This window comes from Martes martes, assembly GCF_963455335.1.
Source record: "Martes martes genome assembly, chromosome: 1".
NCBI classification, from domain to species: domain Eukaryota; kingdom Metazoa; phylum Chordata; class Mammalia; order Carnivora; family Mustelidae; genus Martes; species Martes martes.
Window position 1 is genome coordinate 106,023,687 of NC_137888.1, and position 17,714 is coordinate 106,041,400.

General features: G+C 36.5%; 1 protein-coding gene across 2 annotated transcripts in view; it reads left to right on the top strand.

Annotated features, from left to right (window-relative positions):
• Nucleotides 1–17,714, top strand: part of VPS8 (VPS8 subunit of CORVET complex) — a 251,261-nt gene that overhangs the window by 81,427 nt on the left and 152,120 nt on the right. For both annotated transcript variants that reach the window (XM_080796297.1, XM_080796298.1), the window contains exons 21-24: nt 987–1,033; nt 7,862–8,084; nt 11,861–11,950; nt 15,102–15,153. In XM_080796297.1, coding sequence (XP_080652423.1) covers nt 987–1,033; nt 7,862–8,084; nt 11,861–11,950; nt 15,102–15,153 — 412 coding nt within the window. The remainder of the gene's footprint in view (nt 1–986; nt 1,034–7,861; nt 8,085–11,860; nt 11,951–15,101; nt 15,154–17,714) is intronic.

Sequence of the window (17,714 nt, forward strand, 5' to 3'; positions counted from 1 at the left end):
CTCATAATTGTTTCAGGATTATAGGTCCTTCTAATACCTCTCTCAAATAGTAAGGGTTCCTCGGTTTTATTTGTTTTGTCAAACAAGTATTAGCATGTGGTATTCTCTTCTTCACATAGTGCCTTCTCCCCTGGTGGTATTTTTTCCCTGCCTAGAACTTAGGCCTTCTAGGATTTTTTTTTTTTTTAAGGAAACATTTCCCTGCAGCCAGCAGAAAATGAAAGAGTACTACTGAAATCTAATGCTTGGTTACTTGACAATTTCCAGTAATAATAAGCTTCTGTTTCTCTTGAAAAGGGCCAAAATTATGGGTTGCCATTCACTGATACAAGTCTGTACAAGATGAATTTAAAGCAATCAAAATGTTATGAAACCGAGAAGTTAAATCAACCTTAAAATAGCTGGTTTGGAGGATTGTGACAAAATGCGGACAACCTTAATCACCTGAGCCACCAACAAGACCAACTGTATTCTGTTATCAATTTGATGTATTTTCTTCACATTTTTTTCTTTTCCTTTGCAAATTTTCTTTATAAGGTAGTGAGATAAATGCATAGTTTTCACCTAAAATTTGTTATGTTGTTGTAAACTCTTTGTAAATTTGTAATATCTACATACTTTACTTCAATAGTAAATTTACTTAATGACGTTCCCATGTTATATATTTAATTCCCATTTCTTCCTCTCCTCCCTCTACTCCTGTTTCTTCTGTTATAGATCTGCAGTGAATACCTTAATGCATTAAACACTTCTTTTCTTAAATGTATTTAGGATAAATTTCCAGCTAGAATTACTAGGTAAAAAGTCTTTTCACATTTTTAAGACTTTTGACTCCTAGCGCCAAATTACTTAACAAAAGCATGGTATAAAGTTCTATTCTCCCAACAATTTACCAGTGTCTTAAGCAGACCACTTTGATTATGTCGAACCACGGGTCCATGGGACAGAGGTGTGGTGCTAATGCTTTCTTTATGGTTTCTCTTCAGGACATGGTGCCTGTCATTGTTGATTACTGCCTGCTGTTGGAGCGAAAGTAAGTATACACTGCCTGCCAGGTTCAATTATTTTGAACCCAGATTGCTTCTTGCTTATATTGTAATTTACTGTTATGAAGTCTATGAATTTGGATATGTTTTTTAAGAAAGTTTAATTTACAGAAATTTAATTAACAATTTTCAGTGCATTTATCTACTAAAACTAACTTTTCTAAAATAGATGCTGTGGGTGTATCATCTATGTGTTTGTGTGGCTGGATAGTGGAGGCAAACGTAACTTACAGAAGAGCTATCCTACTAAAAGATCTTAAAAGTTAAAGTGTATGATTCATGTCCTGTATATATATCCTCTTTGATGAGCTATCATTGAAACACAGTTTTACACACCACCCAAAAAAGGACAAAATTCAGAGTGCTTTTTCTGTTGGTTTTTAGAGCCTTTTGTTGAAAAGAAAGCAGTATTAATAAACTCTTGATTTGGCTTTGTGGGTTTAAATGGTAACTATACAAATTAACCGATCTTTGCTAGTTTACAGTTTTTTCACACTTAAAATAATAATAGCTCCTCTCTTGCTAAGAGCCATAACAGCTTTTTGTAACTTGGTTTTCTCTTTACCCCACTTTTCATACTCCCTTCCTTGTTATTTATCTTTTAAAGCAGCTCAATAGTTTATGGATCAGTTTTACATAATTTCTTTAATCTTCATAATTGCTGTGTAAGGCAGTTTTTCTCATTTCCAGATGAAGAATTTGAAATGTAGAGATGTACTGAATACTAATAAGTACTGGAATCAGTCCAGATCTTCAAATTGGCATAATTATGAGATAAAATAAAGTACTTAAGACTGAGTTTTGTTTAGATTAAGAAGGCATACGTTTGTAAAATGGATTATTTCTACCTAGAATGGTACCTGGTACAAAATAGCTATTCAGTACCTGATGGATGAATTAATGAAATAATTCTACCTCTTGGTCTGCGGGGTGACTTACAGTCGCTATTGTGGATAGGTGAATACTAATCTCACAGTGGTGTAGAGTTAAAATGGCCCCAGTAGTTGTAAGATGAAAGATGATATAGGGGAAATAAAAAAATTGGTTCTTTCTTTCAGAAATATTTTGTTTTGTTTCCAAAATATTTCTGAAAGAGAAGCTTTTCTTGTTTATATGATTTGAAAAGGAAATATTTCCAGCTGTATGTAATAGTCTATGGACTGGCTGAGAATGCAATAATTACTTCATTAAATCATAGCATATAACCTAGAAGATAAGATCTGGTCTAGGTTTTTACCAAATTAGGATCTATCTATTATTTCTTTGCTTTTACCAACTTCTTCCTTTCCATTAAATTTCCCTGACTCCTTAGCCTGTTCTTTTTCAGGCTGTGTCCGAAACAAATACAGTATCTGTTTGTATCTGTTGTTGGAGATCTCAGAGAGAAACTCCAGCAGTTATAGTATATTCCTAATCTCTAAAGGGAAGGAAGATCTCAAGGGTCCTTTTCCCAGCTCTTACCTTTCTCTCTCCTTCCTCCCACTCATACATACTAGGTACACTCAGACATGCCTAGATCCAGGGCCAGGGATATTTTCCTGGGACTGTAGTATAAATAGTATGACTTCGTCCTCTCTGGATTCCATCTTCAAAGGCTGAAGACCAGGGCGCCTGTGTCACTCAGTTGGTTAAGCATCTGCCTTCAGCTCGGGTTATGATCTAAGGGTCCTGGGATCAAGCCCTGTGTTGGGTTCCCTGCTCAGTGGAGAGTCTGCTTCTCCCTCTGGCTCTGCCCCTGCCCGTGTCATGCTCATGCTCGCGCATTCTCTTTCTCTCTCAAACAAACAAACAAACAAATAAATAATCATTTACCAAAAAAAGAGTGAAAGCTTCGATTGTGCATAACACAAACAAAATTTTACAAAATATAGTATAATACTCTGCTAATTTCAGGTAACTTCTTCCACTTCTAGGGTCCTCACTTAAATACTCAATCCTAGCCCCTTAATGCTTTTTATCTTAGTATCTTCTGATAGAGTACATTGTTTTTATAGTCACCCCTTTTTCAGATACTGTTTCTTATGTGAGTCCGGTTATGAACACAATACACATTCTGAACTGATTTTGACTGAGTAACATTGAGTAACTATGATCACTGTTACTTTTTGTTACTTCCTAGAACCCCATATCCAGAAGTAACAGTAATTGAACTACTGTATATTTGTATTCCCATTTATACCTAAGAATTCTTCTGTAGTGTAAAATCCCTTTACTATGGCAGGAACCACATTTCTTTTTTTCTTTAAGGCATACTGACCAGTATGTTATAGACCTCTTTTTTGGTTAAAATTTGGTTTTAATAGTCTTTTTGTGAATTGTTTAAAATCACAAATGACAGGAAATTCACTTGTACTTTTTGGAAGTTTTTCGAAGACTTTTGTTTGCATAATTTGATTTCTTTCACAATTTCCTTTCAGTTTGGTAGTGTGTATTTTTTTTTTAGTATAGACAAAAGATACATCTTAAGCTTTATGTAGGACATTTAATGATTTGTCATTTTGCCTATAAAATGGTAGGTGTAATTTCAGTTTATTTTAAAAATAGGTCCAGAGTTTACTTGAACTATAATCATAATTTTGAACATTGTTTGAAAATAGGTTTTGTTTTTATATGTGAATTATATCTCAATAAAGCCCTAAGACAAAATAAGTGCTGTGTGATCTTGGCCACTTTGAGCTTATATCACTGTAAACAGATATCCAAAAAGAAGACACCATTCAGATGACTTGAATTATGTATAAATCTGAACCAGAAATAGTTCTGTTAAATCTAAAGTGAGTCAGAAGTGGCCTTTCATAGCCAGGGTGTTTATTTATTCTTGTTCAACATTAATATTATTGTTTGAGAAACAGAAAGATCGTAATTATCAAACGTGGTTGAGAAACTGGATGTTTTAGATGCTGTTTTCTTGATAACTGCATGTTACTATTTTAAACATCAAAGCTAGGGGGAAAAGATGCCATGCCTTTTTTATTTTATAACAGCTATATTGAAATATAATTCAGATACCATAAAATTCACCCTTTCTAAAGTGTATAATTCAGTAGTTTGTTTTTTTTTTTTTAAAGATTTTATTTATTTGACTGACAGAGATCACAAGTAGGCAGAGAGGCAGGCAGAGAGAGAGGAGGAAGAAGGCTCCCCGCCAAGCAGAGAGCCCGATGTGGGGCTCGATCCCAGGACCCCGGGATCATGACCTGAGCCGAAGGGAGAGACTTTAACCCACTGAGCCACCCAGGAGCCCCTAATTCAGTAGTTTTTAGTAGATTCACAGAGTTGTACAACCATTACCAGAATTAGGTGCCTTTTTAAAGGAAAGCTTCACAAACTGTGGTACTTATGTCAGAGAATAGAGCATTTTGAATATAGTTTCTTAGAGTTCATTTGAACTTTGCCATTACTTTGCCATAAATAAGGAGAGCAACCCAGATCAACTTTGAGTTTATTAAGTCCTGTTCACATTGACAGGGGATTTATTTTCCCGGCTCTGGTTATGTATGTTGTTCAGACTGGCAAGTATTAAGGATTAATGCTCTTGCTCCCTTTCTGACAGTCTGAGTTTGTACTTAAAATCAAAGCTTACTTTTTCAGATTTTTAAAATTGCAAAATTGATAATGCGCAAAGTGAATTTGGCCATTTTCTCCTTCAATTTGAAGTTATGAATGGTAAACCCCAGATAATGTCTTTAATATGAGCATAAACGTAAAGTGAAGTTATGTAGAAAGAAGACCTCTTTGGCTCTCAGTTACTCAGAATGGATTTTGTGTTACAGTGGCTGCAGGGTGGCTAAGTTTGAAGCGATAAACAGCAGTTTGAAGTTAGGACTTCAGGAAACAAAGTCAGCACCCTGGCGTATAATTCCTAAATATAGAAAGAAACACAAGAGCTAAACACTTTTTTTTTTTTTTTGGGGTATGTACTTTTCTTTCTTCTTCCTTCCTTGATGATCTAATAAATATTCTCCCAAAATGATGAATACATGTCTTTGAATTTTGTTTTATTTATTTATTTATTTATTTGTTAAAGTAGGGATACCAGTAGGAGTTGCTGACTTTTATTTTTCTTGTGTCTTTATTTATAGACTCCGACTGGTTAAGAAAGAAACATATAGCTTTGGCCATTAATCTTACCAGCATTACATGCTGCTGTTTGTTACAGGACTGCCTGCTTTGTCATCTTTTATGCTCTGTTTACTGAATTTCTCACTCTTTAATTTTCCTCCCTAGGGTTTTTGGTATTGAATTAAAATATATAATTATCTTCCCTAGCATGTTGTTTTTAACAACACATTACAGAGTAAAAGTGCTGGCAAATATGGCATTTTCTTTATATTCATTAGAGTTACTTTGTTACTCTTTATCTTTGTTGCAATAAAGTTCCATCAATCTCAGTTTCTTTTACTTGGTTAGTAATTGGTAATCACAAAAATGTGATGGACTGCTGATTAAAATGAAACTTACATGAGGAATATGTAACAGAGGGGAAAATGGATGTAAAAATTACATTTGTGGATATGAGGAAAAAATAAATGGATATGGATTTCCCTCCCAGGATATTGCATATACTGTTTATTGAAAAGTGGCATGTGCTTCTGGTGCATTTGTAGCCAGTTCTTTTAACATCTGTCCCCTTCCAAGGACTTCACATGAGGCAAGGATCCAATCCTGCTCCTTCCAGAATCTTTCTTCACCTTTTTGTGGAATTTAGGATAGACCAAACCTGCAGAGGAGCCAGCTACCACTTTTCACAAGTGATATGCTGCACATATAAGGAGATAACACATTCAGTAATAAATAAATAAATAGTCTTAACAGATAAATAGAATTAGCATAGTTCTTTTCTTTTTTTTTTAACGATTTATTTATTCATTTGAGAGAGAGAGAGCACACGTGTGAGTTCAGGGGGAGGAGCAGAAGGAGACAATCTTCAAGCAGACTCCCTGCTGAGCACAGAGCCCCAACAGGGACTCAATCTCAGGACCTAGGAGGCCATGACCTGAGCACAATCCAAGAGACAGATGCTCAATCGACTGAGGCACCCAGGAGACTGAGCACTTTTTTTTTTTTCTTAAACAACAAAAGGGAATGAATGAATTGGGTGAATGATAATAAAGTACTATAATGTATGAATGGGAACATGGAAAACATTGAATTTTGCCAGTCATCAGAGAATTAAAAACAGTGTTATTATTTAATTTGTACTTTTTCAAAAAAAAAGACTTTATTTATTTGAGAGAGAGAGAGCACAAGCAGGGGGAGCTACAGAGGGAGAGGGAGAAGCAATCTCCCCGCTGAGCAGGAAGCCTGATCCCAGGATCCTGAGATCCTGACCTGAGTCAAAGTCAGACACTTAACCTGCTGAGCCAGCCAGGTGCCCCTCATTTACACTTTTTTTTTTTCTCATTTACACTTATTAAATTATCTGGTAGAAAAACCAAACATAATTGTTGGTGAAACTGTACAGTTCTACATTGCTGGTGGCAATATAAATTGGTGCTGTGAAACTTTTTGAAGATGATTTAGTAATACATTTTGAATTGCCACAGAATTTTTCACATCTTTTGACTTAAGGTGAATTTCTAGAAGTAGAATGACTGAGGAATTAAGTTCCCCAAACGGGAAAGACTAGGTAGATGTTCATTGTGGCATCACTCATGACAGTAAAATACTGGAAGTAAGTGATATATCCAACACTACAGGAATACTTAAGTAAATCCCGATGTGTCAGTTTGGTGAAACATTGTGAGTTAGACAAAATGGTAAGTTTAAACAGTAGGTAGTATCTTAGAATGATGCTTCTTACATAATGTTGCAGAAAGCAGAATTTGGAATTCTCTGATGAGTATAAAATTATTTATGGACTATTTGTAGAAAAAATATGGAATAAATATAACAATTATTGAGTATGGTGCATTTAGATTAATTTAAAAATTTGTTTCTGCAATAAGATAGATTCTAGATATATTTTTTTTAAATGAACATTTTCTCCCTCTTCATCAATAATCACTACCCAAACCCTTTAGGAAGCAAGGGATAAGAACTAGGTAAAGAAATATATTGACTCTGGAGATCAGTTGGGAATATTGAGGTATCAGGAAAGAAGAAAGGATAAATTAGGAATAGTCCTTTTTTTTTTTTTTTTTAAAGTAATCTTTACCCCAAGATCAAGAGTTACATGCTGTACTGACTGAGCCAGCTAGGTATCCCTAGGAATAGGTCTTTTTCATATTTTTTCTACTTTGTCATGTTCACTATACTACCCACTGACATCACCATTGTCTTTAAGAAGCAGTGTGGGGTGCCTGGGTGGCTCAATGGGTTAATAAGCCTCTGCCTTTGGCTCAGGTCATGATCTCAGGGTCCTGGGATCGAGCCCCACATCAGGCTCTCGAGAAGCTCAGCGGGGAGCCTGCTTGCCCCTCTCTCTCTGCCTGCCTCTCTGCATACTTGTGATCTCTCTCTCTGTCAAATAAATAAATAAAATCTTAAAAAAAAAAAAAAAAAAAGAAGCAGCATGCCATAATAGACTCAACAGAGGATTTAGGTCAGAAGGCTGAGTTCAGATTCTGATTCTATCACTTGGCTACGCGACCTTCTGCAATAATTTATTCAGCTTTTCTTGGTTGTAAAAATATTGGGGGAATTCATTAAGATACTACATATAAAATGTTTTTCACAGTATAAAGCTCTATGCTAGTATTGTTACGTTTTTGTTAAACTTGTCAGTTGAAATAGGAAAAAGAGGAGAAACAGCAGACTGAATTTAGTGAATGCTCAGAATATTCCAAAAAGTGTTTTTTCTTTTTCTTTTACAGGGATCTTTTATTTAGCCAAATGTATGACAAACTAAGTGAGAATTCAGTGGCCAAAGGAGTGTTTTTGGAGTGCCTTGAGCCATATATTTTAAGTGATAAATTGGTGGGGATGACCCCACAGGTAATGAAAGACTTGATTGTTCACTTTCAAGATAAAAAGTTAATGGAAAATGTGGAAGCCCTCATTGTACATATGGATATCACCAGCCTAGATATTCAGCAGGTGAGTTTATAGAAAAATCACTAATATATAGAATACACACCATTCCTTTATTGATTATACTTGTCTGATTGGGCCCCACTGTCCCTTCCATCAACCCCATTTATTTACTGAGCACTTTTGGTAAGATGTCTCTTAAACTTGTATTTGTCACTATATTTCTTAGGACTGTTCCTTAATGAAAACAGGATTATGAACTCCTGCGAGTCAAGAGTCTTCTATTTCTTTGACATCCCCCACAGTACCTGGCGTAAAGTTACATTTGGTAGTTGTTCAGTAGATGCTTACTGACTGACCCTTCTTCATCCATTTGTTTGTTCACTGTACAGTTTTCACCTGCAAGTGAATTTCAACTATGAGTACCCTTGTGTGATTAAGGAGTATTTTTACTTCTCAGAGTACAATGCCATTTTTCAAAAAGCTACTTTGTGTGTCCAGAGTTGATAACTTTCATGCGTTGAGTTTTGAAATGCACGATATAGTATAAGAAGCAAATTACAGGATGTCTTGGCTTGATCAGCCAGCCCATTGTTTATAAACATACCTCCAGTCTATCTGAGGTCTCCACAATAGGTTTCAGTCTTTAACTGAGGAGCAGTATATACTTTGCCTTAGACATTTCACTCTTAACGCTTGAGTTCCATATTAGTCCTAGTAATGGGCATGCTCCTCCTACAGAGGCTCAGAGGTACAAAGATGCTAATAAGTAAGCCCTGTTGAGCTAAAATATGGATGATTTAAAAGATCTTAGGAAGACCAAAAGTAGTAGTTTGTTGTTATTGTTGTTGTTATTGTTATTTTAATGTGCAAATTCACATAAAGTAAACAGCTTGGAGAAATGGTTCTTGTTTTCTTCCTGGAAGCTCTTTATGAATGGCTGTGAGTTTGCAAAGTAAAGCCAGATCCTCTTTTATGTATTCCTTTCTGCTGTATGGGTAATTTGACATAGTTTTCATGTCAAGTAATAGTTCCAGTGACTTGAGAGCATGCTATCAATCTAGTTTTATTTACCTATCACCCATCACCAGTATAAGAGAAATTTCTCATTTCTTGTCTTCCCAATATTTTTAGCTTTTCCCCAACACTATGTAACTATTCTCTAATTTTTTTTTTTTGGTTAAAACAATTTAAAAAATCTTCTTTTCAGTTTCCCTTCTCTCCATAGGAGGCCTTCTTCCCTGTGGGTTACTGCCCCATGTCAGTCTTCCCAGTCACAGCCAGAAGTCTTAAAAGCATTGTTTAGGTTGTACTTCCATTTTTCCCACATCTTAATAACTTTCCAGGCTTGCTTTCGGTGGAGTCAGCAATGCCCTCCATGTCCACTATATCAAATCCAATTTTTCACATTTTACTTACTCTTTCTGTAGCATTTGTTTGTTAACTCAAGAAGCATCGATTGTCAGGTTCCGAGGGACTTCAGTGACCCTAGTGGACAACATTTATCCTCTCAGAGGCTTACATTTTAGCCCAAAAGTTTGAGAGTAAACAGATAAGGCAGAAGTATAAAAAAATAAGTGATGTTAAAAGTCAGACAGTATAGGGGCGCCTGGGTGGCTCAGTGGTTTAAAGCCTCTGCCTTCGGCTCAGGTCATGATCCCAGGGTTCTGGGATCGGGCCCGGCATCGGGCTCTCTGCTCAGCAGGGAGCCTGCTTCTCTCTCTCTCTCTCTCTCTCTCTCTCTCTGCCTGCCTCTCTGCCTACTTGTGATCTCTGTCTGTCAAATAAATAAATAAATAAATAAATCTTAAAAAAAAAAAAAAAGTCAGACAGTATATAGAAAGAGAATGTGAGGCTATCTTAGATTGCTTAACTGCAGAAAATCTTCCTGAGGAGATAACATTGAGTCTGAAATAAAAATGACAAGAAGAAATCAGTAATGCAGAGAAATCTTGGACAAGATTGTTCCAGGTAAAAGCAACAACTAATGCAAAAAATAAAAAATAAATGCCTTGAATGTTAACATTACAGATAAAAGGCAAACAGGTTGGGAGCTTGGTTGAAAGAGATTTAGACCTTTCAGGGCAAGGTATAGATTTTTCCATTTTATTCTGAGTGCTCTGGGAAATCATTAAAAGGTTTTAAGCAAGATGGCTCTGGTTTGCTTTAGGGCTAACAGAATGCAGCTGGGAGCCAAGTACAGAAGAAGTAGGGAGGTTAGTTAGGCACGGGTCCAGGAGATGGTTGCAGTGAGATGGAGAGTGATGGCCTGATTTTGGATATGTTTTGGCAGTAGGATTGATATGCTGATGAATTGGATGGAAGGGTGTGGAAGTGTTGGAAAGAGAATCTAAGGATGATGCTTAGTTTTTTGGCGTGAGATAAAGGTGGATAGTGATTCCTCTAAGAAGACTGGAAGACTGGGTAGGTCTAAGTTTGAGAGACAAAATCAGGAGTTCTGTTTTGCCATTTTATTTTGAGATAGCTATTAGACATTCAGGTAAAGATATCAAATAAGTTGTTGGATGTATGAGTCAGAGGGGAGATAAATATGTTAGTCATCAGTACAGAGATGTATGAACACAGCACTGGCTGAGAGAGGGTAGTGAGATGAGAGAAGAGGGCCCAGAATATGCTTTAGTCTACAAAGAGTCTCCCATGACCCTTCGCTTCTGTTTTTCCTCTTAATTCTCTTGCTGTTCCTTATTCTCCTTTGCCACCCTCTCCTCGTCTACTTCAGCCCTCTTCCCTGGACGCTGTAGTATAATATAGCCTTCATAGGAGCAGGATATAGGGTACACTGCAAATCGTCGCTGTTCCTCTTCTAAATAGTTTCTGAAATTAATTTCTCTCCAGCTTTAAACACTTCAAGCTTTTTGCTGCCTTGAGACTTTCATCTTTACTGCCTCAGCCTGCATAGTCCTTAGATTCCATCTCTGCTTTTGGCTCATATATATGCATTCTTTTGGCCCTCGCTTAAATATTGCTTCCTCAGGGGTGACCTGAATACTCCATACACCAAATCAGGTTCCTTTGTAACACATCACATTTGTAAATGAATTAAATGTGTAATTGAGTATCTCCCCCAGTTGGAGCTTACACTGTTTTTGTGCCTCTCCCTTCTTTTGGTTAGTGTGAACAGTAATTCTGTAAGAGTAGAGACCAAGTCTGGGTTTGTCTGATGCTAGCAGTGGGCCTCAATATAAGTTCAGTAAATAATTTGTAGAGCTATTGACCAAGGGTAAAATGAATAGGAAAAGGGTGGATAGAGGAAAAAGTAGACATTGGGAATGTTTAAAAGTAGCTGTTGTATAATTAAAAGTAATATTGAACCTCCAACAACTCTTACCCTGGCATTGTGTTTGAGTACTGTTCCCCCTTGAACAACATGATTTTGAACTACACAGGTCTGTTCATATGTGGATTTCTTTCAATAAATACAGCACAGTAGTGTGAATATATTTCCTCTTCCTTACGATTTTCTCAATAACATTTTCCTTGTCCTACTTTATAGTAAGAAAACAGAATATAATACGTGTAATGTATGAAATAGATGTTGCTCGACTGTTAATCGTTAAGACGTCCGGTGAGCTGTAGGCTATTAGTAGTTGGGTTTTGGAGGAGTCAAAAGTCATATATGGATTTTTGACTGTGCAAGGGTTGGGAGGGGTCAGGACCCCTAACCTCCATGTTGTTCAAGGGTCAACTCTACTTCAGTTTTTTTCATAGAAGGACTAAGAAAAATTAGGGAAGAGTACTCGTTTTTCTCCACTGTTAAAGCTCTAAGAAAAATAATTGGTGAGACCGAATTGTATAGAATAAGCAACTCTTCTTTTTTACAGGTAGTTCTCATGTGTTGGGAAAATCGTCTGTATGATGCTATGATCTATGTCTACAACAGAGGCATGAATGAATTTATTAGTCCAATGGAGGTAAGATACTTCCAAATTTGGACACATGTTTAATACTGTCTGTTAATGGCTTTTTCCTGTTATCCATTTCCTTTGAATGGTTTCTATTTTCATCCAGTCACTTAATTTCTTGTAGATTTATTATTAGACCTACACCCATTTTAGCTTGGGACTTTAAGTACCCTTTAATGTCATACCTTCTGCCATTGCTTTCTTTTTTATCGCATAAGTAGGTATTTAAATCCTAGGGAACAAATAGAATTAAAGGTAATGCTTGCCTGTTAGACTTTAAGTTGTTGTTGTTTAAGATTTTTGGTATTATTGTATGTTTTCCAAAAGGTATAAGAAATTTATATACTTATGGTTTGTAGTAAATGTACTATTGAGAAATACTCTTTGTAGATACATTGTGCTGGAGGAAGGTCCTGATAACGGTGAAAGATCATTCTTTGTTAATTGCTGATTTGTTGCTTTTCCCAGTTCAGCGTTTACAGCATGCATTAGAATTTATTCTCCTTACCACTAAAAAGCATTTGGGCTTATTTTAAAAAGAACCAAATGCCATATCCATCTTGTTATTTGCCTTAAATTGAGGACAGAATTGTAGATAATGGATTGTGGATTTACATAGTACCTTGCCAGCCCATTGTTTTATTACAATGACTAATTACCTGGCTCATCTGTGGAAGGCATCCAAGCAACTTTTTTTTGTTTTGCATATTTAATGGCCATCAAAACTGTCTTCCGTATTACTAAGCCAACAGGTATCTTGTGATATTCTAGGCTTCCTTAAATACACTTGACTTGGTAGGTGAGTATCGCTCTAATTCAGTACTCCTCCAGTTTTGGTTGCACCTCTCTTCTCTTGGTCAGTTTCCAGAATGAGTGCCACAGCCCTTTTCCCCTGGTTTTGACTCTGATAGTGTGTCTAGTAAGTATTCCTTACACTTACCACCTCTCAGCTGCTTCCCCCATCAAAGTCCAGTGCTTCCCTGAAAAGAGAGGTCGGTTGCATCCTCAGTGAGGTCCAGGACCTCTCTGCACATAAAAAATATTTTCTGTCTCACTACTAAACCACAATTAGGAAGAATTAATGCAGTTTCTGTGAGATGCCCCCATTAGATGGTCCACTGAGGGAAAGTCCCGAGAAATTCCTAAAGAATCTGGGGAGACACGTGGGAGGACAAAGGGTCCCCAGATGGGCCACCAAATATGAGGCATCTCAATTATGGGGGTCTCTTGATCAGATGGGGGCAGCCACAAAATGTAGGGTTACTCTGCTTGGATGGGGGCCTGTGGTGTGGTGTCTGAGGCAAAAGACTTCACCTAAGAAAGAACAAAGGAGATGAAAGTTTATTAAATACACTGCAAGGGAGTGACAGGCAAAGAAGAGACTGCGACAAGGCAATGGTGAGGGGCCACAGTTATATGGGGATGTTTGGAGTTTCTCTTTTTTGGTAATCTTAGGAACTGTGCCTTGTTGTAATTGGTCAGTTAGGGCCGGTGGCTGTTTCGAGGTGGGTCACTTAATGAGACTGTTTGCACCACCTGTTTGCATTCTGCTCAGTAGGAGCTGTGGGCCTTTTGACCTCGATCGGATTTCCATTGCTTAAGCCTGTTGCCCAAAAGTGGCCTCTACAATTTCTAGTTTGTCTCAAAATAATCCTTAGAAACAGATTCTGATTCAGTACATTCTATGGTGATAAAAATGATTGCGTGGTTTTTGTTATTAGGGCTTTTTAAGTTTTAGTTTGGTGTGTGTGTTTCATTCTTCAAAGTTTGGTTTGCATTTATACCTATACATCTCAGATGGACTGCTGAGCTCTTAAGGGTGACTTGTTTTGTGTTAAGAGAAGTTTTCAAGTTTAATGGTTTTCCGAAAGAGCTTGGTATTTGTTATTAAATAGTGATTTCAATAGGTTAGCTCGCAATGGGAGGTTAAACTGGGCACTCTGTGATTCCTTTTTTATAATTTTTTGCCCACAGGGAAATCACTTGTCCATGTTTAGTTACTTTTGTACTTAAAGAGGTCTAAATTAAAAGGTGCCCTGCCTCTTGGAAATTTTCTAGGTTTTCTAGAATGACAGTGTCATCACATTTAAGATGACGACCACAGTCTCTGAAATCTTTCCTTAGTTCTAGCTTTGGCTCAAGTAGTGCCTTGTGTTCAGAGGAGAAACTTTACCTCTAGCAATTTAGACCCCAGTGGTGGAGGGAGGGCTGCGAATTAACTGACCAAAGACAGCAGAAAAGATAAAGTTTATTCACACAAGTACTAGGAGCACTTAGTAAAGGGTACTTTACTGTATAGCCAGAACTAAAGGTACCAGTTTAACAAATTGTGGGGTAGCGGGGAGGGACTTAGGGTTTCCCTGGGAAAGAAGATATGGATTGGTTTGGGGGGCTATTTGATGCTACTAAACAGTTTAATTTGCATTTCCCAGTGTTAAGGGTCTATCCTCTCCCAAACAGGGAACTCCCTCTGAGGAAGGCCAATGTAGTTTTGTTGTCAGTTTTACCGTTTCCAGAGGTTGTACTTTAGTTTAAATAATGTTTCCTTTTGTGTCTACTGTTGTTCAGATGTTTTCATTTTAAAGTAATCTTCATTACCATTTTGGTAGGCTATTAATCCCTTCACTTTCTTACTATTTTTTAAAAATAAAGCATTTTGAATAACCTAGGGATATTTTGTATCAGAAATTACAATCTCAACAAAGACCTTCATCTAACTGGTATTTATTAAATAGTTTCTTTGAGTGAGGAATATGAGACCAATTGTTTCCCCAGTGATCCTTCTATAATAGTTCATGGCCACATTAAAAGTTTTTATATTTAGGGACGCCTGGGTGGCTCAGATGGTTGAGCAGCTGCCTTCGGCTCAGGTCATGATCCCAGTGTCCTGGGATCAAGTCCCACGTCGGGCGCCTTGATCAGCACGGAGCCTGCTTCTCCCTCTGCCTCCGTCTGCCAGTGCTCACTCTCTCTCTCTCTCTCTGACAAATAAATAAATAAAATCTTTAAAAAAAAAAGTTTTTATATTTAATCTCAATAGCAAATACCTAATTCAATCAGAGAAAGGTGATTAATAGTATAAGATTCTTGATTATGTTTTTGAAAATATAATTCTTTTTTGAAAATGATGGTGATTGTTTTCTTTTTAATTTTAATGCAGAAACTTTTCAAAGTCATTGCTCCTCCTTTGAACGCAGGAAGAACACTAACAGGTATTAATTTTCTAAGTTAATTTTTTCCTCCTTTTTGTATTTTAAGATATTTAAATTTCATAAAATTGGCCAATTTTATGTATACAGTATGAATTTTGATAATCTTATATAACCACTGCCATAATCAAACTATAAAAAGAGCTAAAGTTCCTCACACTGAAGTTTCCCCTTGCCCCTTTATACTCCAGCTTTTCCCCCCAGGCCATCCTCCAGGCAGTCACTGCTCTATTTTCTGACACTACTTGTCTTGTAAATGGACTCTTACAGTAGGTACTCTTTGGTGTTTTATTTCTTGCACTTAGCATAATGTTTTTGAGATCTCTCCATGTTGTTACATGTATTAATATTTGTTCCCTTTTATTTCCGAGTTGTATTTCACAGGTTGGATATACTGTCAGTTGTTTATTCACCAGGAGATGGACATTTGACTTGCTTCCAGTTTAGAGCTGTTCTTTTTTTTTTTTTTTTTTTTAAGATTTTATTTATTTGACAGACAGAGATCACAAGTAGGCAGAGAGGCAGGCAGAGGGAGTGGGGAGCAGGACCCTGGGATCATGACCTGAGCCAAAGGCAGAGGCTTTAACCCACTGAGCCACCCAGGCACCCCTAGGGCTGTTCTAAGTAATGTTGCTACAACATGTGTGAACAAGTTTTGTTTCTAATTAAACTTAGGAGAGAATTATAGAGTTGCATGCAGTTGTAAGAAATGGCACAATAGATCATGTATACTCTTTACCCAATTTCTCCCAGTGATGACATCTTGCAAAACTAAAGCACAGTATCACAACTGGATATTCACATTGATAAAGTCGAGATACAAAACAGGTACTATGGTAATAACCATAGTATGCTTTATATTGCCTTTATCCTCCATCACTGACCCTTAGCTATGACTATGTTTCTGTGTGGACATATGTGTTTATTTTTCTTGGCCAAGTATCTAAGAGTGGAATGGAGAGACTATATGGTAAATACATAGTTTACTTTCTAAGGTACTGCTACTTGGTTTTTCAAAATGACTGTAACATTTTGCATTTCTACCAGCAATATATGAGACTTCCAGTTGTTCCATATCCTTGCAAGCACTTGGTACTGTCTATAAATCTGAAAAATTTTAGCCATTCTGGTGGGTGTATAATGGTTATCTCGTGATTTTAATTTTTATTTCCGCAGTGGTTAGTGATGTTGAACATCTTCTCATGAGCTCTTGTGCTGTCCCACCCCCCCACCCCCCACCCCGTATGTGTTTATTTTTTAATCAGTTAACTCTAACACTTTTTTGGAATTAGGGAGGAGGTATTCCTGGGCTTCATATTAGTGGGTTGTAAAAGTTCCAAGTGAAAGAGCCTCTGAGTTCTTTATGTAGTCTGGAAATGAGCTCTTTTTGAAGATTAGTTTTGCAGAATTTTTCTCCCAGTCTGTTGGTTAGCTTTTCATTTTCCTTAACTGTGTTTTTCATAGAACAACAGTTTTTAATCTTCATTAAGTTCACTTTATTCATTTTTTCTTTTGTAGTTTTGGACTTTTGGTGTTTAAGAAATCTTTGTCCAATTCAGTGTCATAAAGATTTTCTCCTCTGTTTTTTTTTTTTTCTATAAATTTAATAGTTTCAGCACTTATATTTAGGTCTGTAATCCATTTTGAGTTAACTTAATTTTCCTATGGGATGCAAGGTAAAGTTCAAGGAATTTTTTTCCTCATAAAGCTATCAGTTTCTTTACCTTTTTTTGAAAAGATACCTTGTTTCCATTGACACCTTTTTTGTTTAAAAAATTGGCAAAAATGTAATTTTGTCAAAAATCACTTGAGCATGTAAGTATAGGTCTCTTTCTGTGCTCTTTATTATGTTTCCATGATTTATACGTCTGTACTTATGCCAGGAATTTACTGTTCTGACTGTTGTAGCTTTATAGTAAGTCTTGAAATCAGGTACTTAGATCTCCCAATTTTTTCTTTCTCAAAATTGTCATGACTAGTCTAGGTCCTTTGTCTTTACATATAGCCGTTAAAATCAACTCATCGCTTTCTTTTAAAAAAACAGAATTTTGTTTGAGATTGCAGTTGACCCTGTAGAGTAATTTGGGGGAGATTGCTATCTTAACACTGTTGAGTCTTCTGATCTATGAATGTGATATGTTTCTCCATTTATTTTGGTCTTTTCAAGTCACTTTGGTTTCCCAAGTTCTTCAAAAAGGCAGCTGGGATTTTTATAAGCATGCTTTGACTCTATAGAGTTGATCAAGAGATCAACTTGGCGATTATTGCTGTCTTAACATCATTAAGTCCTCCAATCCATGAACATAAGATATCTTCCCATTTATTTAGGCCTTGTTTAATTTCTTTCAACGATGTTTTGCAGTTTTTCAGTGTGTAAGTCATATACTTCTTTTGTTGAATCTATTCCTATTTTACTAATTTTGATGCTATTATAAGTGGAATTAGTATTTTAATTTCATTTTTGGGATTGGCATTTTAATTTCATTTTTGGAATGTTATTTGTGAGTGTATAGAAATGAAACTGATTATTGTTTATTGACCTTGTATCCTGCATTCTTGCTGAA